Genomic DNA, 22,864 nt, shown 5'->3' on the forward strand with positions numbered 1-22,864 from the left:
AATTATAAGAAGTTGATAGTAGTTTGCAGCAGCAACAGCAGTGATCGAGTGATAGTGAATGATCAAATCGAAGTCGACGACAAGGGGAACAGTTACAATGTTAGTATTGTGTATAATGTAACGGATGAGAACATGTATTAAGCAATTTGAAAATGGAAAGAAACTGAGGGTTGAAGTAGAAAACCTTTTCTTTTTGTCTTTCTACTTATTTCCTTTTCATGGGATAAGATAAATATTTGAACATTCAACACAGTAGCAAAACACTTTCCGCAAGACACTTACACATGAAAACAACTGCATTATCTAGTGCCTTAGCCTAGTAGTAAGACTTCAAGAATGAATGCTAGAGTTCATACTCGCCCAAACTCAAAAAAGAAAGGAAAAAAGAAAAGAAACTGCATCAGGCTGTCCACTCTGTAGTAACAATATAGCTCAGCTAAAACAAATGCATCAAAGAAAGACAGACCACCTTTAAATCCCCCATGGATTCGAGAAGAAGGAATGCTATCTTTAGCTCCTAGTAAGGCGCATCCCTTTGATTGCTTTCTTACTCATAAGCAAATTTTTAATAAAACAGGACTCTCAAGTCAGGAATAGCTATCTGGCTTAGCTCGTGAACTCCTAAACTCATGAAATCAAGAAGACCCGAACTCGGAAAGACCTTAACTCACCTCAACAACTGGCTTACAGCTTTCACTTTCAGTGCCTTGCTTAACTGTGGAAGCTTCTAGGATTCCTAGTTCTAATCAATAGGTAAAATGGAGATTAGAGCCTTGCTCCTTCTATCTCCTTATGCTCATCAAGGAAGACTCGCTCTAGATCTTCATTTTCTTCTGCTTATAGGATAGGACCTTCAGGGAGTTCCTATTACAGAAGAGGACTAATAGAAAACCTTGGATTGGCTGTTATATTAGCTACTGGCGCTGGCTGTGAGCAATTGGAATCATTAGCTATTAACCTCTTAGCATCTTAGCTATAATTTTGATTTGCCTCCCACTAGATATTGAAACACTGCTCCGATCACCAATGGACCAAACTAGAGTAAGAAGTAGTCAGCAAATGTCCTAGTCGCTAAATCTTATATTTATTCAACAGGTATCCAATTACAAATCCATCGTCTAGAAGATGATTAATTTTACAGCCACCAGCCAACACATGTTTCATCTAGGTGGCAGACGACAAATAAACTAATACAAAGACTATCTTATCTTATAGGATACAGGGATTCCCCAATTTCATCTGAAAGGGATATAGTTCATCAAATTTGCTGTTTTGATCAGATTGCATTAAATATATGTACATAGAAACTACATACTAAAACAATGGTCAGAAATCTCCAAACCCAGGTTCAACTGTTCAGTTCTTCCCACTTCCCATTTCATCATCTTCATAATCCAATTCACTACCATCAAGCAAATGCTCCCTGCAAATAGAGTTGGTTGTACTGGTGAGTTATATCCTTAAAGCATCGATAGAAGGTGTCAAAGCAAATTGCTTTGCTTTCCTTAAAGATAGTAGCCAAATCATGTAAGAACATAATAATGACACCTTCACAGGAAAAGGACGACATTTTACTACGAACTCCAAAAAATGGCAGCCAGTCTAAAAGAGTAACTTAAATAATATGTCGAAAGATTACATCCATCGACAATAGAAAGAATAATACCTCAATCTTCCACAAAGGCGAGCTAAGGCATCTGCTCCAGTTCTAGATGCAACATCCTCAATTTCCGAAGCATTTGATAATGTCACACTATCTGCAAGTCTAAACTCACACAATTCTTTCAAGGAACAAGCATCAGTCAGAACTGCCGAATGGCCACCACCAGCTGCTAGTTTCCTCACTTCTCCTACACACCTGCAATATGGCATTTCCATCAACGTTCTGGACATCATAACTAAGCATGAAGAGGCTATGGAACAACATTGGGTAAACCATACCAGTCAACAGGTGATGGATACCAAGCATATGTTGTTTTCTCATTAGCTGCCTGCCCATAGCTATTATAACCCCATCCATGTATTCTTCCATCCCTCAAACAGATAAGAGTGTGAGAATGGCCACAAGCAACAAGCTGCACACCAGTTGGGAAAACCAAAGCAGGGATATTCCGAAGAAATGATTCAGTATCACTGGGAATGAATGAAAAGGATCCAGTTTGGGGGCCAAGGCCCAATTGCCCAAACTGACTACCACCCCAAGCATAAAGAGCTCCTTTCTGAGTCACAGCACAAGTGTGTACACCTCCACATGCAACATCTGTTATCAGAATTCCATCAAGGGCGACCACTCGCCTAGGCAGTAACTCTTTATTCCCGGATTGAAGAGAAGTATGCCCAAGTTGGCCCGTACTTCCTAGTCCCCAAGTATAGCTGTGAGGAACAAAGCTAAGAACTGTCAGTAATCAAAAATTAGTGCAGATGGATAAAATAAGAATATTCTAAGGGACTCATTCCATAATTCCTGTTATTGAGCATGGTCGTATGACAAAAAATCCAAGGCCTCTCAACAACATAGCCTTTCAGGATATAAACGATTATTTTTATGAATAATCTCAAAGTTAGAGACAAATGGCAGGCAACAAAGGGCTAACGAGTACTTGTTCTTGCCTTCTTGGAGCAAAAGCTACTATCCGACTTTTATTCACAATGCATTAGAGGAATAAGAAATGAACCAAATGAAGTGTTAAAATAAGGGAAGAAGAATAACAGAGCATGGAATGGATAACAAAGGAGAGAAAATTAGTAGAAAGCTAAGCAACATTCATGTAATGCTCCTTAACAATGAGGCAGCACTTTCAGTTGAAGAATTTGTGTTTCCCCAATGGAGGGCAGGCTTCTAGATTTACAACCTTTTTAGGAGATCAACATACATGTGGAGAAAATATAATTGTTGGGAAAAGCAAACAAGTGGGGCCACTACGCATGTTGGACACCAGCTCTTTGCATCACAAAGCCTATTGTGTTGGCTTGGCCTTCGACCCAAATAAGTAAGATGCCAGGTTCTGCATCTTTTCTTTGGTGTATGATCTTATGCAGTTACAAGCCACATAATATGAAAGAACAAACCCTTGTGTCCTAAAGCTATATGGCTAGTTCTATATATCAATTTTAATTTCCAACTATTGTATCCTATCCCTGTTCCAAACCTCGTATGTTTATGTCTGTTTGCAGATGGTTGTATATGAAGTCCTTATAATGAGTACAAATCCTGTAAATTTCCAGTCAAAACTTCACTAATAAACTGATATTTGAGAATCTTATGCTTAGGTGTATCGCAAGTGTTCCTATTGCGATCAATGGCGGGTGATATGCAATAGTTAAACTAATGAAGGAGAAATGAAGTTCTGATCCTTAGAAACAAATTAAATTGATAGAACTTAAAACATAAAACCACAAAATCCAGCTAACTGCAAGATTAAAGACCAGTTAAAACTTAGGCACCATATTAAGAACAGGGGAAACAAACAAAGGGAAAAGAGACTTGCATATTAGAATGCATCGCATTTGCATTGCGTTCCATCTCCTGACAAGATGTGAAACTCCCAAAAAAAGACATTTTCCAACCTTCAAAGAGAGTTAGATGTGTCATGCAATTAACCACAATTCTCATGATTAAATTTAATAGTTATCTCCATGTAAGAAGTCCTTTCAAATAACTTACACCTCGCCCTTTTCAGATATGGCAGCTGTGTGGTACTCCCCACATGACACCCGGGTAATCTTCACGAGCTCAGGGGCTTCATCCAAAAATTTTGCATAAGCATTTATTACACGAGGCCCCTGTAGTCCTTCACAGGTGATACCTCTGCCAAGCTGACCATATTCATTGTAGCCTAGTAGAAGCATGATGAGATCTGATTAATAGATGAAAGAAATTGTTCTACGATCCTGTTTTAGATCAACTGTACATGCGTAGTCACCATTTTGTTAAAAATAAGCAAATGATTTTACTGACACTGCATTAATATTAAAGCACAAAGAAAGGCAAATAAGAACTGATCAAGTTGAGACAATATTACTTAATTAAAGTCCATAAAACGGAGAAAAACACAGATTATGCATCCAGAAATGCATTTACCCCAAGCTTGCAATAGGCCATCCTCTGATAGAGCCACTACATGAACTGCACCACAAGACACTTGACAGATAATCTGAAAAAATGTATATAAATATATAAAATCATAATTTTATGGAAGCAAAATAAATTTGGAAGATAACTCAGTGTGGATAGTAAACTCTCAAATAACACAAATGCATGTACAGCGTGTTCCTTTGACTGGCAGATGTCCATGAAATGTGAACTTCACATGCTTCTTAGTGCTAAGTAGTATGAGGTAATGCAAAAAGAATTGAGATGAAGTCCGAGATCATATGTTGCATGTTCCAATCATTGTCTTAGTGAGAACCACAAAACCACAATTTATTTTTATGTTTGGCCAAATGCATATTTAGGCCCCTGAACTTTGGTCATTCAGTCAGTATAACACTAGTTTTTTATGTAACCTAATAGACACCTGAACCTGTTTCTTTGTGATATTTTAACATTTTTTGACATGTGTCTTGATTTAATATGTCCACATGTATTGCACAAATGGGTTTAAATATTACCAAAAAATAAAGTTCAAGTGTGTGTTAGGTTAAATTGAAAGTTAAAGGTGTTTGTTTTTAAAAAAATAAAATTCAGGTTCCTATTAAGTTAAATGAAAAGCTCAAGTGTTAAACTAACTAATCGTTACAAGTTCAAGGGTATAAATATGTACTTGGCCTTTATGTTTCGAAAAGATAACTGAGTGACGTTATGATTAATACAATCATTTAAGGACATACTATTCATTATTTTAATTCATTTGATTTAAAATAAGATTTTGCTTCAGAATAGGTTGTGTTGTTTGAAACTCAAAAATGTAAAATCTAAATGATCACATACCGTATTCAGTGCAAAGGCCCCTGAGAATAAACGTGGATAATTTGATCCCTGAAATGATGGAAAAACTCATCAAATTGAAAAGATAACAGAAAGCAGAAGACCAATCCATATCCACATACAAAATAAATCATATAATTCATAAGAATTATTACTTGGTTTTGTCCCCAAACCCAAAGTCTACTAGTTGATATGGTTCCATCATTTTCACGAGGTTCTGCAATTGCAGCAGTACAGTGTGCTCCACAAGATACAGATTTCACGAACTCAGTTTCCAATTGCTTTACTTTCTTTGGGTACTTCTTACCCTCCTCAGTGCCATCTCCCAGTTGACCAAATTCATTAGCACCTGACATTAAGAAAACACAACCACCAACGAATCATCATTAATTGTTTTGATGTTGCAGAAGCACCCAAAAGCATGATACAATGATCTCATAAGAAAACAAATTTTCACAGCTGTATGGTAGATATTAGCTTTTGTAGATGTCAAAGAATGTGAAAGAAAGAAAACACTGTAGCCATCTTATAACATAATCCGCAATCATAACAAAAAGCCATGCACAATGAGTAACAACTACCAAAATCATTATGAATGGGTCTAGAGTTGTCAACTCAACAACATAGGGAAATACATGTCATAGTTTGATCAAACTTCAAAACTAAACAAAATCATGACCAAATCTCAGGTAAAGAGCAACCCATTATCAAAGATGATGATCAAACTATGCTCAAGACTATTATCAATTATAATTCATGGAAACAACCAAAATTATATTTGGTCATTATAGCGTCATATCTCACACTCTCCCATCTTAAACCAATCATATCAAACAAAATCACATGCTAAAAACAGCAGTTAAGAATGCAAAATTTAAATAACCAAAGCAAATGAGTTAAAAAGGGACCATACCCCAAGTGAAAAGAGATCCATCAGAGGCTACAGCAGCAGTGTGTTCACGGCCACAAGCTATATCTAACCAACGAGCATTAGCACCAGCTGGGCACCCAAAAAGCTCGGGAGAAAGCTGCTTTGGAATCCTCAATTCTTGCTCCTTCCCTTTCCTGCCTGTTTGCCCATTATGGTTATATCCCCAAACATAAATTGCACTCTTTGTTGGCAGATTCATTGACCTTGTCGTTGTCTCACCAATAATCTCATCAATATCCATTTACAATCTTATTAATATGTACCTTAAACAGAAAAAAGTATACAACATAATGCAATCACAAACATACAAAAGCCAGATAAAAGGAAATGAAATTTATTAAACGAATCAAAATTTGTGATTCTTTTTTTGACCCATTAAAAATCTTAGCAAGAAGATGCCAAATTTTTAAATGGGTCATGTTATATTTGTGTGTTTGGTTGGTGGGAAAATTGAGAGGCAAGAAAAGAATAGAGAATCGAAACGTAAATGCATAAATAAATATGAGAATGAAAAAAGAATACCCTTTCTGTTATTTTTTCGTGAACTTTTGGAGAATCAGAAAAACAAGGTTTGAAGTTTCAAGTGAATTGAATTTGTGGAGAAAAAGTTATAAAAGAAAGTAGTCAGCATGTGAATATTTTTTATGATGAGAGATGAAGCGGAAAAAACGATATTGTCTCTGTTCAAGTTTTTTAACTACCAAGAAATTGGGAGTTGGATCAGACGTTAGGTCGGGTGGATCGGGCCTATGTCCGAACAGCACATGAATCTTTTGGACAGACCCACGTTCTTTTCTTCTACGATTCTCTTTCTCATACCTTTTTTTCTTTTTTTTGACAAAGTCTCTTTCTCATACTTTAAAATCTCTCCATACGATGATATCTGATCTTTATGAAATTAACGGCTTTGAAAACTGATATCAGTAAAGCCTATCATAGGCTAGAGTGAAATTTCCTATTTGATATGATGCTTGCTTTGGGTTTCAAACATCTGGTGGATTGATCTCATAAGGATGTGTGTTACTTCGGTGTCTTATAGCATTATTGGTGAGGATGGTAACATTGGCCTTGTCATTCCTCAGCCAGTTTTTTGCCAAGGTGACCCTCTTCCATCATCTTTTGAGATACAAGTAGAAATTGGTGCTATTCATGGTTTAAGAATTGCTAGAGAAGCTCTGGGTTTTAAAGGTCAATTTGCTCCCTAAATTTGGAGTCAATGGTCAATTTACTCAGATTGTAATTTTTTATTATTCACTAATTTGACAAAAACGATCAATTTAGTTCGAATTTCCATAAAAATAAGAAATTGAATTACAGGCGTATGCAAAGCAAGTAAATGAAAGACCTAATCAATAAGTAAAGTTTATTTTAGTCCGACTTTATATTATGTATTAAACTTAGAAAAATAATTTGTATTATAAAATTTTTATCTTAATATAATCTAATAATGATATCTAACGAAAAATAATTAATTTGCAATTTTTAATAAAGATTTAAATAAAATAATAAAATTTAGCTCATGCAAGTTTAAATTTGTATTAAATGTAGAAAATTTTTTATTTTTTTAAATAATTAATCTTAAATTCTAATAAAAATAATTAGTTGATAAATTTTTTGATCTAGTTATTATTTTTAGGATTATTTAGTCAAGTGAATAAGAAAATTACTAATTAGTTACTATTGTTTATGTTAAATTCTTTAGTAATTTCATTTTAATTGAGTTTGATATTTAATATGAAGTTTTAAGGACTAAACTGAATTTTATTTATTGATTAGGTCATTTAACTGAGTTTTTACTTATTTAGCATTGATGTATGGAATCTAATCTCTTAATTTTATGTGAGTTTGGACTGAATTGACTGCTTTTGCTAAGTTGATGGGTGAAATGGGCCAAAAAGTTAAAATCTGAGTAAATTGGCATTAACTCTAAGTTAAGGAACCAAATTGACCTTTAAACCGAAGCTCCGGTTATGAGCCACATTTTCTTTGCGGAGGACAACCTCATTTTCTTCAAGGCTAACACTATCGATTAGCTTCAGTCTAGGCTATAAACCTTGAGAAATCTTTGATACGGTTTAGTCCTAATGTTCATCCAGGGGCTATGACTTTTCTCAAGCAGATTTTGTACATTCCGAGGGACGGTGGTCATGACAAGCACCTTGGTCTTCCCTCGTTTGTTGGCAGAAATAAGAAACATATATTTCTTTTATCAAAGATAAGATTCGGCATAGAATTCAAGGCTGGAAAAGATCTCTTATTTCACGGGTTGGGTAAGGAAATACTTCTGAAAATTATAGCTCAGTCAATGCCTTACTATGCTATGAGTGTATTCCTACTCCCTCATGATTTTTGTGATGTTATTGAAAAGATTATGAATAGTTTCTGGTGGGGTTCGGGTAATGGAGATAGTAGGGGAATTAACTTGATGTCTTGGGATCGTCTTTGTGTCCTCAAATTAGCAGGTTATATGGGCTTTAAGAAACTACATCATTTTAATTTAGCATTATTGAGCAAACAGGCATGGAAGTTCATTAATGATCCAAGCTCTCTAGTTTCTAATTTGTACAAGGCATGGTAGTTTTCTCAAACTGATTTTGTGCATGCTTCTCTGCGGAGCAACCCGAGTTTGATTTGGCGGAGTATCTTAGCCATGTAACAATTGATAATTGATGGCTGTCGTGTTCGCATTAGGACAAGGGCTTCAACTCTTGTCTGGGGGTCACCCTGGTTTCCTGATTATAACAACCCCTACCTTCTTCTGTTGCTTTAGCTGGAATGGAAACTACTTTAGTTTCCTAACTAATGCTTCGGGATCTGAGAATATGGGATGTGGACATCCTAGCTTATCTTTTTGATGCTAGAGATCGTACCCTCACTATACAAGTACCTTTTAGTAAGTGAGACAATCAAGATAAATTTTACCGAGAGACATGATACTAGAGGCAACTTTTCTGTCCGCAATTGTTATAGAGCAATTATGTCTTCTTTATGGCAGGATTTGGCTCATTCTAATAGTTCTCTGTGGAAAATGATATAAAGTTGCCAAGTTCCTCCAAAAGTTAAAGATGTGGTTTGGAGAGGCTCAGTCAATACTCTGCCCACCTTGCAAATGCTAAGATCTAGACGGGTTGATGTTGTAGTAGATTGTCCAATTTGTGCCCAAAATAATGAATCAGCTTTCCATGCTCTTGTGTCTTGTCCATTTGCAGCAACAGCTTGGTCTTTTATCTGTCACATAAATGTTAACTCTGTCACGAATTTGCTACAATGGTTTGATATGGTCTTCCACCATTTGGCTGCTGATCCGGTCCCTTGAGCTCTTACTCTCTGTTGAGCCTTATGGAGAGCCAGAAATGATGTTGTGTGGAATTCTAAGCATTGCAGCCTCAGGCAGGTCGTTAATTATGCAGGCACACAATTACTCCTATGGCAGGAAGCTCGTAGGAAGCAGTTCTGCTAAGATTCAGTGTGCAATGTTGATTGTGGTGCTGTCAGTTGGCGAAAACCTCATAATGAGTACTTGAAGATTAATGAAGATGCTGGCATTTTTCAAGCTCAAAACAGAACTGGTTATGGGATGGTTGTTCGCAACCACGCTGCTAATCTTGTTGCAGCTCGAGCTTTGATAATCCATGGTGTGTACGAAGCAAACTTGGCTGAAGCTATGGCTGTTCGAGAGGCGTTGAGCTGGATTAAACACATGAACTGGTCTAGAGTCAGCATTGATATGGACTCTCTTGGTGTCTGTGTTGCCTTGACTTCTGATAACTTAAGCTTCGGCTTGATAATTGATGGTTGCAAGCATGTGGTTGCTAATATTCATGATGCTGCGTTTACCTGTATTAGGCGGTCTACGAATCATTGTGCTCATATGTTAGCTAGAGCAAGTGTTTCCTTGTCACGTCCTATGTCTTAGTTTGGGGTTCTACCAGACTTTATTTGTGATCTGATCTTTTTTAGTGGAAGCATATCTTCCTTTCAAAGGAAACAGTGCAGGTAAAAATTCTGATATAATTTTCGTAATAGTTTTAATTATCAATCGGATTCAATTGTGATAATAGAGTATGTATACTAATATATTTTATTAACATGAAGTAGAAACAATTATTTCTAATTAGATACATAAAAAGAAAGTTTAATGCTAAATAAATATTGTATTTTGTATTTGTAATCAAATCTAGTGTATATTTTTTTTCAAAATTTTATTTTAATCTCAAAATTTTTAATGGATCTCAAATTTAACTAATGGTCAAATTATCAACTAATCTTTTTGACATGCTGTAAACTATAGCGACAAAAAAAAAAACTGAGCAGCACTCTCACTACTAAATTATTATCGTTTAAATATATAAGATTAAGAAAATTCTAAAATCAAGAAAAATAAAATATTAATTTATTTACTTAAATAATAATATTTTTAATAATAAAATAAATTAATAACTCTAATATTGAGTCGATACTTTGATAAATTTGACAAATAATTTTATTAATGTTAAAATTAATATAAATGTTAAAATATGACATCAAATTTTAAAAATTTACAAATATTTACTAAATTTTTCATGAATTTTTTAGCAATCAACCTAAAATTATATTTTTTCTGTCCCTCATATTTAGATGTCATTGTATATTATTATACAAGTATTCTGATAGTTTAATGAACTCTAATATAATCAAAATAGCAATATGTCGATCCTCGAACTTTTAAAACTTCATTATGATGTCATTATTCATACTATATCATGTGAAGGGTAAAATCTTTTATTTTTTTTTTTAAGTTTTATAAGTTTTACGGTGTCTCGTATTTAGGTGGAGTTGCCATTCTCAACCTCCTTCATGAACAAATTAAGAGCTTCTTGCTCTTCAAGCACATATTGAGTTTTCATACTTCAAATTTCAATTTCTCACTCTTGTAAAGTTGAACCACAATATTTCTAAAAGGGGATATCATTTGATACTACATAAAGAATCAATTTTCAGAGCATGCATACACTACCTTAACATTAATCAATTATGTTAATATTAACCTTACATTGGGCTTAGATTGAAAGTTCATTATCCCATATCATTATCATATATGTAATATCCATTTTTTCTTAAGATATCAAAACTTTAAATCAATTATCACTTAACAAATTTATATCTTCTAGCTTTAACATTTTTAATTGCTCCTGTAAATTATGTTAGCATCTAGATATAAACAACAAATTTCATACGCATAAATATCATAGGCCTAATTACTAATTATCCTAAACTTTACACTTTTTAATAATTTTATCTAATTATTTTAAAATTTTAAAATAAATGCCTATGCTTTTAATTTATTTTCAAAAATACTATTCAACAATAATTTTTAAAATTTTGCAATTTAAACAATCACGTGATAAGTTAATTTTGCTTACTAATATAAAAAGTTTAGTGAGTCAATAGAAATTTTTATTGTATTTAGATGTAAAATGTGTGAAAGAAAGCACATATATGAGACTTTTAGTAGTTATATTATTAAGCCTAGCATAAACTATTTTTATTGATTTATAATTATTATTTTTTTAGTAAGTATATTCAACTTCCCGTGTCATCTTTCTTACTATAAAATTTTAAAAAAATTGATTGAAAAATATTTTTAAAAATAAATTAAAAATATGTATATTTGTTTATTTAAAAAAAAATGTGTAGTTATTTTAAAATTTTAAAATTATTAAAAAGTTAAAATTCAAAATTTAATTGGTAATTAAACCAATATCATATTTGAGCCGAAGATAAAGAACTTTTATTGCATACATTTTACAAAATTTAGAAGCGCTAAAATAAATAAATAAATTTCAGGGTAAAGTTTAAAAAACTATCTTATGTTTGAGACTTTTACATTTGAGGAATAGAGATTTTTTTATATCAAATGAGTAACATATATTTTACTTTTTATATATTTTTTAGGTATATCATGTTTTTCTCAATTTTTTTAGATTTTAAATATCAATAGGAATGTAACTTTTTGATAAAATAAGTATTTTTAAGTAATTTAGCATTCGACAAGATATTTTTATGATCATAACAAATTATTAAAACATAAATTTTCTTAATTTTAATTAAATTTATAAAATAAAAATAAAATTTAATATCTTTGTGAATTCTATGATACATCATTAGATATCATATTACTTATAAAAATCATAATTTAGTTATGGTTCAAATTAAATACATGCAAAGCTATATAAAAAAAAAAGAATAAAAATATAAATATTTACCTAAAAAATAGTAAGAAAATAAAACATATGGTGTTCTTTTTTATACAAAAAATATATATGTCCCTCAAGTGTAAAAACGTCAAACCACATAGTAGTTTTTTTGAACTTTATCCTAAGTTTAAAGATCTCCAAGACATCTATATATATATGAAAAAGAGTGTTTTGACATATAGCTTCTTTTTCATAAGTGATATCACTCAATTGTTTAGTTTTATTTCTTTGCATTTTGATATTTTTATTATATTTTTTACTTTTTTATGTTTTTTATTTGTATCTAGTGTTTAATGTAAAGTAAAACATCATCTTTCAAATAAAAGAGCTCTTTTAATTTATTTTTTTCAAATCAAATATTAGGTTTAGATCAATACATGCATTATCTTTAATACAAAGTAAAACAACTATCTTAAAAGAGTTTTTTCAATTTCTTTTTTTCAAAATAAAAAATTTTTCTTTATATTTTGGTTTTTTTTTTTCTTTTTTTATACTTTCTATTTGTATCTACCATTTAATGTAAAGTAAAATATCCATGTTTTAAATAAACAAGCCCTTTCAATTTCTTTTTAAAAAATCAGATGTTAGCCTTAAATCAACACATGCATTAGCTTTTAATGTAAAGTGAAACAATAATTTTAAATGAGTTTTTTAGTTTTTTTTAATTAGAAATTATTTCTTTGTATTTTGATATGTTTATTATATTTTTTCCTTTTTAATGTTTTTATTTGTATTTAGTGTTTAATGTAATTTAAGGCATCCATCTTTTAAGGTAAAAGAGCCCTTTCAATTTTTTTATTTTTTTTAAATCAGATATTAGATTTAGATCAACACATGCATTAGCTTTTAATGCAAAGTAAACAAACTATCTTAAAAGAGTTATTTTAATTCTTTTTTTAAAATTAGAATTTTTCTTTTTATTTTGATATTTTTATTATATCTTTTCCTTGTTAATGCTTTATATTTGTATCTAGTATTTAATGTACAATAAGACATCCATCTTTCAAAATAAAAGAGACCTTTCAGTTTCCTTTTTCTCTCTAAAATATGATATTAGGCTTAGAACAATACATGCATTAGCTTTTAATACAGAGTAAAGCAACCATCTTAAAAGAGTTCTTTCAGTTCTTTTTTTAAAATCAGACATTATTTTTTTGTATTTTAGTATTTTTGTTATACTTTTTCTTTTTAATGCTTTCTATTTGTATCTAGCGTTTAATGTAAAGTAAGACATCCATCTTTTAAGGTGAAAGAGCCCTTTCCGTTTTTTTTTTTTAAATCAGATATTAGGCTTAGATTAACACATGCATTAGCTTTTAATTCAAAGTAAAACAACCATCTTAAAATAGTTGTTTCAATTCCTCTTTTTTTTTAATCTGAATTTTTTTTTATATTTTGATATTTCTGTTATATATCTTTCCTTTTTAATGTTTTCTATTTGTATCTAGCATTTAATGTAAAATAGGACATTCATCTTTCAATGTAAAAGAGCCCTTTTAATTTCTTTTTTTCTAAAATCAGATATTAGGCTTAGATTAATACATACATTAGCTTTTAATACATAGTAAAACAATCATCTTAAAAGAGTCATTTCGGTTCCTTTTGTTAAATCAGAAACTAGACTCTGATCAATATCTGCATCACCATACAATTATTTGAAAAGGAAAAAGAAAAATTATTACCAAACAGATAAATCATAAGAGTTGAAGCGTCTTTGATGGAACTTACAGTAAAGATTTTCTTCGGCATCTGAGCTCCTTCATCATCTTTTTCTTTTTTATTCTCTTTATGTTATTGATTAAAGAAGAAGTGACAAGCAAAAAATAAAATTCGTATTTTTTTTATTCTTTGATGCGATGTTTGATAATTCAAAGAGAGGCTTTACGAAGGCGGTTTGTATTGAATGTTTCATTTTTTTTTTCATTTTCTGTTAGAGTTCTAATACATACATTTGTTGTTCTATACTCTACTTTTTCTTTCCGTGTATTTTTAGGTTTCATTTATTTATTAACCTTATATTTGCATTTCAAATCATATTTCTTAAGAGTGAAAGAACACATCCATCTATATATAAAAACAATATCTTAAAACATGTTTGCTCTTTCTTATTTGGCATGTTATATGATTTTTGATACTATTCTATAAATTGTTAGAGTTTTACTTTCTATACCACTAATTATTATTTTAAAAATTTGATAATAACTGTTGATTTTCTTTCTTCATAAATCACTAATGTTACAATTTTCCTTTCGTGTCAAATTTTATTTTTTTTACTATGTTTTTCAATTTTTTTATTTTTTATTCCTGTTTTTGTATTTGTTTACATAAATTTAGCTGTTGATACTATAAGTTTTTTTTTTTTTCATTCTTCTTCTTCTTCTTCTTTCTTCTTAGTCCAATATACTAAGATTTGTAAAAAAAATTTGTTGGAACGTCTTTTTCCATAAACTTTATATCAATGTATTTATCTTTACTTCATATTATATTTTAGAAGAAATAATAAAGACAAAATTTGTTGAATTCGCACAAATATAAGTTCATGGATGGATAATGGCTTTAAAAGGCTCCGACCTCATTGCTTGCAAGTGTCCATGTTAAGCCTAACTAATTTTAGATAAATGTATAATTTAATAACTTTAAACTTCTTCCTACTATTTTATTCAGTACATGTGCTTGATTGTTGGCGGAGTAAAAATTGTGCTTATATATATATATATATATATATATATATATATATATATATATATATATATATATATATATATATATATATATATATCACATTATTTTCTCTTTCCTACGTAGTATATATTATGACTCATAAGCTATTTTTTATAATTTTTAGATAGTTAATCAATTTTAATATTTTTTACTATTTTATAAAGTATTAAGATTATAACTTTAACATTTTAATTAAAATATTTAATTATTTCACATTTCTCTACCATTTTAAATTCTTTTTTTATAAATTTCATATTAGATAATCTTTTAATTATTGTATTACAACATAAAATAACTTAATTATAAATTATAATTATTTTATAATCCTTTTTTTCAAATTTTCTCATAATTTTAAATTTTGATTAAATTTTTTTAATTTTCATAGTGAAATAATTATCTTATTAACTAAAAATTATTTTTTTTCTTTTTAATCATCACATTTATATTTATAAGAGTAATTGAATTTAATAGCCTATTTAGTGCCATTTGAAGGCACAATTTTTTATATTTCTTCTCCTTTTAAAGTTTTTTGTTATATTTTTTTTAGAACATTTCTACTTTTATAAGGATCAGTTAGATACTTAATATCCTATTGAGTACTATTTAAAAGCACAACTTTTAATATTCCTTTTCACTTTCAAATTTTTTGTTATTATTTTCTTTCTAATTTTTCTACTCTCATAGAAATTAATTATCTTATTAATTAAATAATTATTTTACATTTTTAATGGTCATATATTTATTCTCATTTATTTTTTATCTCTTATTTTATTTTATCTCACACTCTTTTTACCTTTATTTTAAATTAGTAAAAATTTAATTGATAATTATCAAAAGTGATTACATCCAAAAGTAATGATAATATTTTAATATTATTTTAATTTAAAATTTTACTTATAATAATATAATTCTATTATTGTTAAAATAATACGCATTGTGGCAGGTATTAATCTGGTTCATATTCTAATTTATGCATAAAAATAGAATAGCCTTAGACTACATAAGGGAATAGACGCCATGAGTCTATGCTCAAAATTTATATATATTAATTTATGAAATTTTAAGTTTTTTGGACCTGTATATTTAATTTTTGACACATATAATTTTTATTTTAATATATATACTTACTTTTAACACATAGAATTCAAGCTTATGTGTAGTTTTATAGTTTTTTCTATTAATATGTTAATTCATAAATTACATTCCTAATTTAAATACTTACTCTAATCCTAAGAAATAACATATTAGTTATATTTTGATCTTATCTAAACTAATAAAATAATTTTCTAACCAGATAATAATACTAATTCTATTCTAAAAAATAATATATTAATTATATTTTAACATTATATTAACTAATAAATTAGTTTTATAATTAGATAATGATTTTAATTCTAGGAAATAACATTTTAAATTATAATTTTAATATTATATTCAATTTTAATTTTTAATAAAAATAATAACTTGATAATTCTTTTAGTTTTAGGTTTGATTCGGATCTTAATACAGGAAAAATACAGAATAATGAATTATTGGTTCATATATATATATATATATATATATATATATATATATATATATAATTTAATATTGTGTAATTTATTTGAAATAGCTTTATAATTTTTTAAACTTGTTATTTATATAATTTATATAATGCTAAGTAATTTTTATAGTATATAATAAATTATCACTTTTATAATTTAGTTATTAATTATTATACTGATAATTATTAATTCTTGTTAGGCATTAAGATCAAACTATATAAAATAAATTTATTTTACTTTGACTCAAATAAAAATAGAATTTAATACTTAGTATAGTTTAAGGCCCAAATTAAACATTTTTTTGTGATCTAATTTTTTGATTGATCGAATTAGCCTTTTGGCAAGTTGATAGATAAACTGCATCTATGCCAATAGGTGCTTCCTCCTCTTCAATTGTAACTAAAGAAAAGTTGGATGGGTAAACTGGCAAAAAGTTAAATAATGGTAGCAATAATAGTATCTCTTTGAAAAAGAACACTTGGTCTGAAATTGGGGTAGGTGAAAGGAAATGGAAATGGTCAACCAGAGGTTCATCCTATAAAAGCAAATATCGTTCCTTATATTTTCCCACTGGCAATGCGTTTGGTAGCACTTCACAAGGTCCCATCTTCAACATTTATTCTTTCAGGTAAACAATACCTAAGCATTTTTGTCAATTCTCATTTCTTGATCTTTTCTGTTAAAATTAGAATAAATTTTATTTATTTATCACAAATTTTTGTTCTTTTCAATTGTTGACTGGTAATTTATAATTCATTTTCTTGCCAAATAATTGTGAATTTTGTCTTTGCTGGACAAATGAAGCAAACCCAATTTCTTGTTCTGTATTTTCTTTGTTTTGTTACTCGGATTATCTTTTGTTTCCATCTTTTCTCTCACTTGAGCCATAAAGCAATTTTGTGTGATTATGTCTTAATAACAGAACAAGTGAAATTAGTCATGTTAGTTTCTGATTAGTGTTCCATGAAAGGCTTCAATCTTAATTAACACCAAAAAGGAATCATCTTTAATGTAGGATCTGATTAATAAAACAAATGGAATTAAGAAGGGTAGTTTCTGGTTGTTCTGACTGGGATTTTTGTGATGTTGACAAAGGAAGTAGATAAATGAAATAAAAAGGCAATTCTTCACCAAAAAAAAAAAAAGAAAAAAGGCAATTTAAGGAATGAAGATTTGCGATTTGAACAGAACACATTGATTAACTACCTGCTACTTTGTCACTGTTTGTTATGGAATGCAATCAGTGTTCTAGGTGTCTTACTGTGCTCCTTTGATAAAGCAGTGATGTAAAAAGTATTTTTCTTAATTCAGACTCCATCTTGATCATGTGATATTATAGAACTTCAAAATTGACACAATGTTAAATCTCCGGAGTGATTGTAAGATCTTCTATATTGGAGTTTGATATAAAAAATGTGCCAGCAAGGTAGCAGACCCTCGAGGATCATGTCAGAGTCAATCACTAGTAGCAGCGGCAAGAAGCTTATTCGGATTGATGTAAGTTCAGACACTGTATGCCCATGGTGCTTTGTTGGCAAGAGAAATTTAGACAAAGCTGTAGCTGCTTCTAAAGATCGGTTTGATTTTGAGGTCTTCCTCTCTTGACAGGGCTGTCTCTTGGTTTGGCTTTTGATCTGTGAAGTTACATTCTAACTGAGCTTAGTTTTATTTTGCAGATCAAATGGCATCCATTTTTTCTTAATCCATCTGCCCCTAAAGAAGGCGTAAATAAGCTGCAATATTATAGGGAAAAGTTTGGATCTCGAACTGATGGAATTATAGCTCGAATGACTGAGGTTTTTCATATCATCATCATCTTGCTCTCTTCCTCTGTACCTTTGTCTGTCCTGCCATATGTAATGAACTCAACCGCAAAACATATTGAAAATTGCAGGTTTTTAGGGGTCTTGGTCTGGAATATAACATATCTGGTCTCACGTAAGATTCAAAACTTATTTTGGTATTGAAATATGGTCCGGTTTGGTAAACTATTAACATTGTTCTGTATTTGCACAGGGGCAATACTTTAGACAGCCACAGGCTTATAAATTTTGCTGGGCAACAAGGTCTTGATAAGCAACATAAGCTTGTAGAGGAGTTGTTCCTTGGTTACTTCACACAGGCTAAATACATTGGCGACAGGTAAATTTACCACAAATATGCTTTTAAGTCCATCCTGTTAACACACTTAAATTTTCAACTACATCATGAGATTTCTGATGACAATTGCATACCGAAATGGTTCACACTTAACACTAACATTTATAACTGAAACAGGGAATTTCTTCTGGAATGCGCTGCAGAGGCTGGGCTATGGGGAGCAGCAGAGTTCCTTGCAGACCCAAATAATGGAGTCCAGGAGGTCACTTCTCTTTCTCTCACTCAAATCATATTCCTTTGTTTTGTATTCATGACTACCTGATACTATCCAACTGGATTTTTTCATACATAAGATTTTATTGAAAACAAATCTTTAATGATTTATTGGGGGGATAGCGAAAGGAACCAAAAGACAATCCATTTATTTTGAAGGATCGTGGATTAGCCAAGCTGAACTTTCTCATTATGATTATTTGAAGGTCAGCGAAGATCTCGAGAAATACTCAACAAACATCACAGGAGTTCCATACTATGTGGTATGTCATTTTATATGTTTACATGGAAATATTTATAGATATATATGTCACTAAGGAATCTGTTTTTTAAACAGATTAATGGGAAGCACAAATTGAGTGGCGGCCAGCCCACAGAAGTTTTCCTGAGAGCTTTTGAAGTTGCTGCAAGTTAATATTGAAAATATTTTCATTATACAGCAAAGATATCTTTTCCTGTATTGAACAATAAAGGAGGGTTGACATGTACAAGTACCGCTCTGTCCTGCCATTTATTTGTTTACTTGTACCTTTAAAGAATACTGGTAAAGTTTATAACTGATGTTGGTCAACACAATATCAAGTTTCAGAATAAATGGCGCTTTGGGATTCTTATAATAGATCTGACAATATTTTTATGCGACGGCAAATGTTACATTATGCGAGTATTTTATGCATAATCTACTTATGCATACACAATAAGGGCAATAACACTAATCAAAAATATTAAATCTTTTACATAATTTAATCTCTCAAATCTAATCATGCTTACCCATCAACTGATTAAACAGTTTTTTCCGAGTCCATTTAAGAAGGTTTTCAGCGAATTGAACAATCTCAAGAGCTGTAAAAGTATATCAAGATGTAATGGAAACAAATAGATACTTGTAAAGTTGAAAGAAATCCATGCCAAAACTCGCACCAAAAAAAGTGAGCCAAACAAGTAAGCTGTTTTTATAGGACTACGACATAAGAACATCTCAATTAACATGGGGTAATAAATCAACAGCGTAGTGTGTTCCTCTAGGACAATTCTCCTAACTCATCCTCTGAGCTGCTTCCTTCGCAAGAACTCTCTCTTTAGCCTTGGTTTTGGCTTGCGATTTTGAACCCATGATGCCACCTCCCCACTTCTTCCGGAGCTCATCATACTTGTCATTGAAGTTTGCCTGGATTGAATTGAAACTACTTAGAAATACAGGTATATGATAGTACAGGATGCATATGAACATTTGAAAGTAAAAACAAGAAACAAAATTGCAGATCCAGTATACCTTGATTGCCTCTAGAATTTTGCTGAACTCCAACTTGTCTTCATTCTTCACCGTAGTCAAACACAAGACAGCTGCAGTTTTCTTGTGGACAACCTATTGAGCAAATCACAAATCAATTATTCCACTTAGAAATTTTAATGACTAAAACAATATGTAACTAGATTAAATATATTTATAGAGAATACCGATCCCAATCGTGATTTCCCTTTCACAATGCAGTAAGGAACCTCCATTTTCCGGCACAAAGCTGGAAGCCATACAACCAACTCGACAGGGTCCACATCATGAGCAATAACAACTAACTGTGCCTTTTTCTGAAAACAGAAAAAAAAAATCTTACAATTGAACATTTCAGGAAAAAATAAATTCTACATGCAGAATAACTGTTACAAGTATGACAAGTATCTTCACCAACCTGCTCAATAAGATAAGTAACGTGGTTAAGCCCATATTTCACAACAATAGGCTTCTTAGCCTCAACAGTTTTTCCTTCAGCTTCAGCCTGAGCCCTCTGTACAAGGCGTTCTCTCTTTGCAGCTCTATCCTCAGGCCTATACTTGAGGAGCAACTTGAACAAGCTTGTCGCTGCAAATCACAACCAAGCAAATGGCAAAATACTCCAGTCAATCAAAAGAGTGAAGTTTTATTTGGAATAAGTGCATCAAACAAGGGTGATGGAGTATAAGGTCTTGGGGACAACAAGTCCATGTGTGAACAGCAAACACTAAGGAACGATAGGAAAGTTAAAAGATCTAAAAACAAGAAAATTAGACAAAAAAAAAATAGAATATTCATCTCAAAGAAATCGCACCACTTTCCCCTGCCTAAATTTCATATAACAGAAAACAAAGCTTCCAAACCTAGCTACAACTTCTTCTCAACCCATTGAAAAATGATTCTTATCCACCAGTAACAAAGCTCACTGAGTGATGTTTATTGAGTTAATGTTAATGGGTAACTGATATATCATAATATTAAACGTCATTTTCACATGCTAGGCAACGCAATGAAAAGATTTCTCTACAAGAAAAAATAAAATAATAGCATTTTTTCAATGCAGCTACAAAATGACAGAACATATTATAAAAGTAATAACCGTACAAATGGTAATTGAACAGCAGTAAAAAAAGCCAAGCGGGCACCAAGAACTAACCAAGATTTTTGTCCAAAGTCTTAGTAAACTGATTCAAAGCAGGTGGAACCTTCAACCTCTGCCTAAGAATCCTCCTCTTCCTCTGAATTTGAACAACCTTGGGCCATTTCACAAACCTGTGCAAATCCTTTTTAGGAGGCAAAGCGCCCCCAATACCAAATTGCTTTGGCCGCTTCTCAAATAATGGATTCTGAACCTTCTCCTACAATTGCGAAACAAGCATCTAAACATTAACAGCACAACAGAAACAAACTCGGTATAATCCTGAAGCCGCAAAAGCAAATATCTAGCACATACCGGTTTCTTCTTGGCAGGTGCTGCAGACACTTTTACTCCTCTCTTTGGAGCCTAAAGCAGAAGGAAATACAATAATTAATAACAAAATTAATGGTAAAAGAGCCATCGAATTGAGATTTGCGGATTACCATTTCTGTGCCTTTCCGCCGCCTTCTACGAGAGCAAAAACCCTAGAGCCAGCAAGCTGAATGAGGTTTTATAGATACGCGGGACAGCTTATATAGACTGTCCTCTTTCGTCATTTTAGCTTTAGTCATTGCTAATTTATACTCACTCCTTTACTACTTTTCTTTGTTTTTTTTTTTAAAAAAAAAAAGAAAAGGAAATGGGATTTTCATTGCTAAAAGAAGAGGCTCAGGTGGATTCGAACGGCCACAAAATTTGCAGGTCCGGGGACAACAAAAGATGTGTTTTTGAAAAACAAACTGTGGGAGCGAGCTTATCTTTGATGCTAAGGATTTGGGCTTGGACCTCCCATGGGCTTTCCTCTGTATTTGCATTTTTAGATTTTAGTAGTACGATCAAGAAAGATTGAACCCTGTTTCAAAAGTTTTATCCATAAAAATGGTCAGTTGGGCATATGTTGCAGAACCAACTCTTATCATGAATCTCTTGCGGACCTGCACACCAAGGTAAAGTTTCTTGCTTCTGGTGCGAAATGTGCTTTGACGGATTTCTTTTCCTGTATTGAACAATGAAACAATAATTATAAATTTCATATTTTAACTCTTCGATTTTTTTTATTCAATTTGAATCTAGTTATTTATATTTATTGTGGTTTTTTTTTATAAGTTTTACATATTAAAGTAATAATTTAACTCATTTTACACTTAATTACTTCTTTTTACTTTACAAATTTTTTCTAATTTTTTCCTTTTTGTCTTCTATTTAATTAAATTTTCTTTTAACACTAAAAAAAGTAAAAATGTTGGATTATTTTTTATTTTTTGTATTCTTTAGATTCACCCAATTCTTTCTAATTATTATATTATATTCTTAAAAGAATTAATCACTACCTCTCCATCTCATATTGGTTTCGGAGTGAAAGAATTTTTTTTAATATTAAATATTTTTAATAAATTTAAATGCTTAATTGAATAAAAAGAATTTAACACCAAAATAGAAAAAATAAAAAAAGTAAAAACACTAAAAGATTTATAATTTTTCTAACAATAAAGGAGTGGTGACATGTACTCTGTCCTGCCATGCATTTGTTTAGCTGTACCCTGAAAGAATAGTGGTAAAGTTTGTAGTTGATGTTGGTTAAGACTATATAAAGTTTCAGAATAAAATGGCGCTTTGGCATTCTTGTAATACATCTGACTTTATTTACTATTATGATTATAATTTTGTGTGAAGGCAAATGTTACATTATGAAGAAGATTTTATGTGGAGGCATTTAAACTCAA

General features: G+C 30.9%; 3 protein-coding genes across 8 annotated transcripts; 1 reads left to right on the forward strand and 2 right to left on the reverse strand.

Annotated features, from left to right (window-relative positions):
- Positions 1-1,049: 1,049 nt before the first annotated feature.
- On the reverse strand, positions 1,050-6,963 carry LOC8276952 (ultraviolet-B receptor UVR8). Its single transcript, XM_002525873.3, has 9 exons — positions 6,381-6,963; positions 5,841-6,121; positions 5,083-5,276; positions 4,931-4,978; positions 4,082-4,154; positions 3,665-3,836; positions 1,942-2,373; positions 1,667-1,858; positions 1,050-1,423 (listed from the first exon to the last, which is right to left on the reverse strand). Exons 2-9 carry the CDS (start codon positions 6,097-6,099, stop codon positions 1,357-1,359), a joined length of 1,437 nt encoding a protein of 478 aa, XP_002525919.1. The 5' UTR covers positions 6,100-6,121; positions 6,381-6,963; the 3' UTR covers positions 1,050-1,356.
- A 9,800-nt stretch (positions 6,964-16,763) lies between these two features.
- On the forward strand, positions 16,764-19,349 carry LOC8276955 (uncharacterized protein YwbO). Of its 6 annotated transcripts, none has more exons than XM_015723432.3 (8): positions 16,764-16,987; positions 17,786-17,949; positions 18,036-18,155; positions 18,254-18,297; positions 18,376-18,501; positions 18,637-18,721; positions 18,939-18,995; positions 19,070-19,349. In XM_015723432.3, exons 1-8 carry the CDS (start codon positions 16,936-16,938, stop codon positions 19,145-19,147), a joined length of 726 nt encoding a protein of 241 aa, XP_015578918.1. In that variant the 5' UTR covers positions 16,764-16,935; the 3' UTR covers positions 19,148-19,349. The 6 variants fall into 6 exon arrangements, with proteins under 6 accessions (XP_015578918.1, XP_048230356.1, XP_015578919.1 ...); XM_048374399.1 differs by having other exon boundaries at positions 17,786-17,856; XM_015723433.3 differs by having other exon boundaries at positions 16,789-16,987; positions 17,793-17,949.
- Positions 19,350-19,596: 247 nt separating this feature from the next.
- Positions 19,597-21,730, reverse strand: LOC8276956 (60S ribosomal protein L7a-2). Its single transcript, XM_015723431.3, has 7 exons — positions 21,584-21,730; positions 21,456-21,506; positions 21,159-21,360; positions 20,421-20,590; positions 20,191-20,319; positions 20,006-20,098; positions 19,597-19,900 (listed from the first exon to the last, which is right to left on the reverse strand). The coding sequence occupies exons 1-7, from the start codon at positions 21,584-21,586 to the stop codon at positions 19,769-19,771; spliced, it is 780 nt and encodes a 259-aa protein (XP_015578917.1). The 5' UTR covers positions 21,587-21,730; the 3' UTR covers positions 19,597-19,768.
- Positions 21,731-22,864: the final 1,134 nt, after the last annotated feature.

The sequence above is a fragment of the Ricinus communis genome, chromosome 5, assembly GCF_019578655.1.
Source record: "Ricinus communis isolate WT05 ecotype wild-type chromosome 5, ASM1957865v1, whole genome shotgun sequence".
NCBI lineage: Eukaryota > Viridiplantae > Streptophyta > Magnoliopsida > Malpighiales > Euphorbiaceae > Ricinus > Ricinus communis.

Coding starts and splice junctions, on each gene's coding strand:
- LOC8276952 (XM_002525873.3), bottom strand. CDS start 6,099: ATGGATATTGATGAGATTATTGGTGAGACAACGACAAGGTCAATGAAT. Junction 2,374..3,664: donor ATATCTGAAAAGGGCGAGGT/GTAAGTTATTTG, acceptor TGTTCCTCACAG/CTATACTTGGGGACTAGGAA. Junction 1,859..1,941: donor TATCCATCACCTGTTGACTG/GTATGGTTTACC, acceptor GCCATATTGCAG/GTGTGTAGGAGAAGTGAGGA.
- LOC8276955 (XM_015723432.3), top strand. CDS start 16,936: ATGCGTTTGGTAGCACTTCACAAGGTCCCATCTTCAACATTTATTCTT. Junction 16,988..17,785: donor TTCAACATTTATTCTTTCAG/GTAAACAATACC, acceptor TGTGCCAGCAAG/GTAGCAGACCCTCGAGGATC. Junction 18,996..19,069: donor CAGGAGTTCCATACTATGTG/GTATGTCATTTT, acceptor TTTTTTAAACAG/ATTAATGGGAAGCACAAATT.
- LOC8276956 (XM_015723431.3), bottom strand. Junction 21,361..21,455: donor CACCTGCCAAGAAGAAACCG/GTATGTGCTAGA, acceptor TCGCAATTGTAG/GAGAAGGTTCAGAATCCATT. Junction 20,320..20,420: donor TTACTTATCTTATTGAGCAG/GTTGGTGAAGAT, acceptor TTCTGTTTTCAG/AAAAAGGCACAGTTAGTTGT.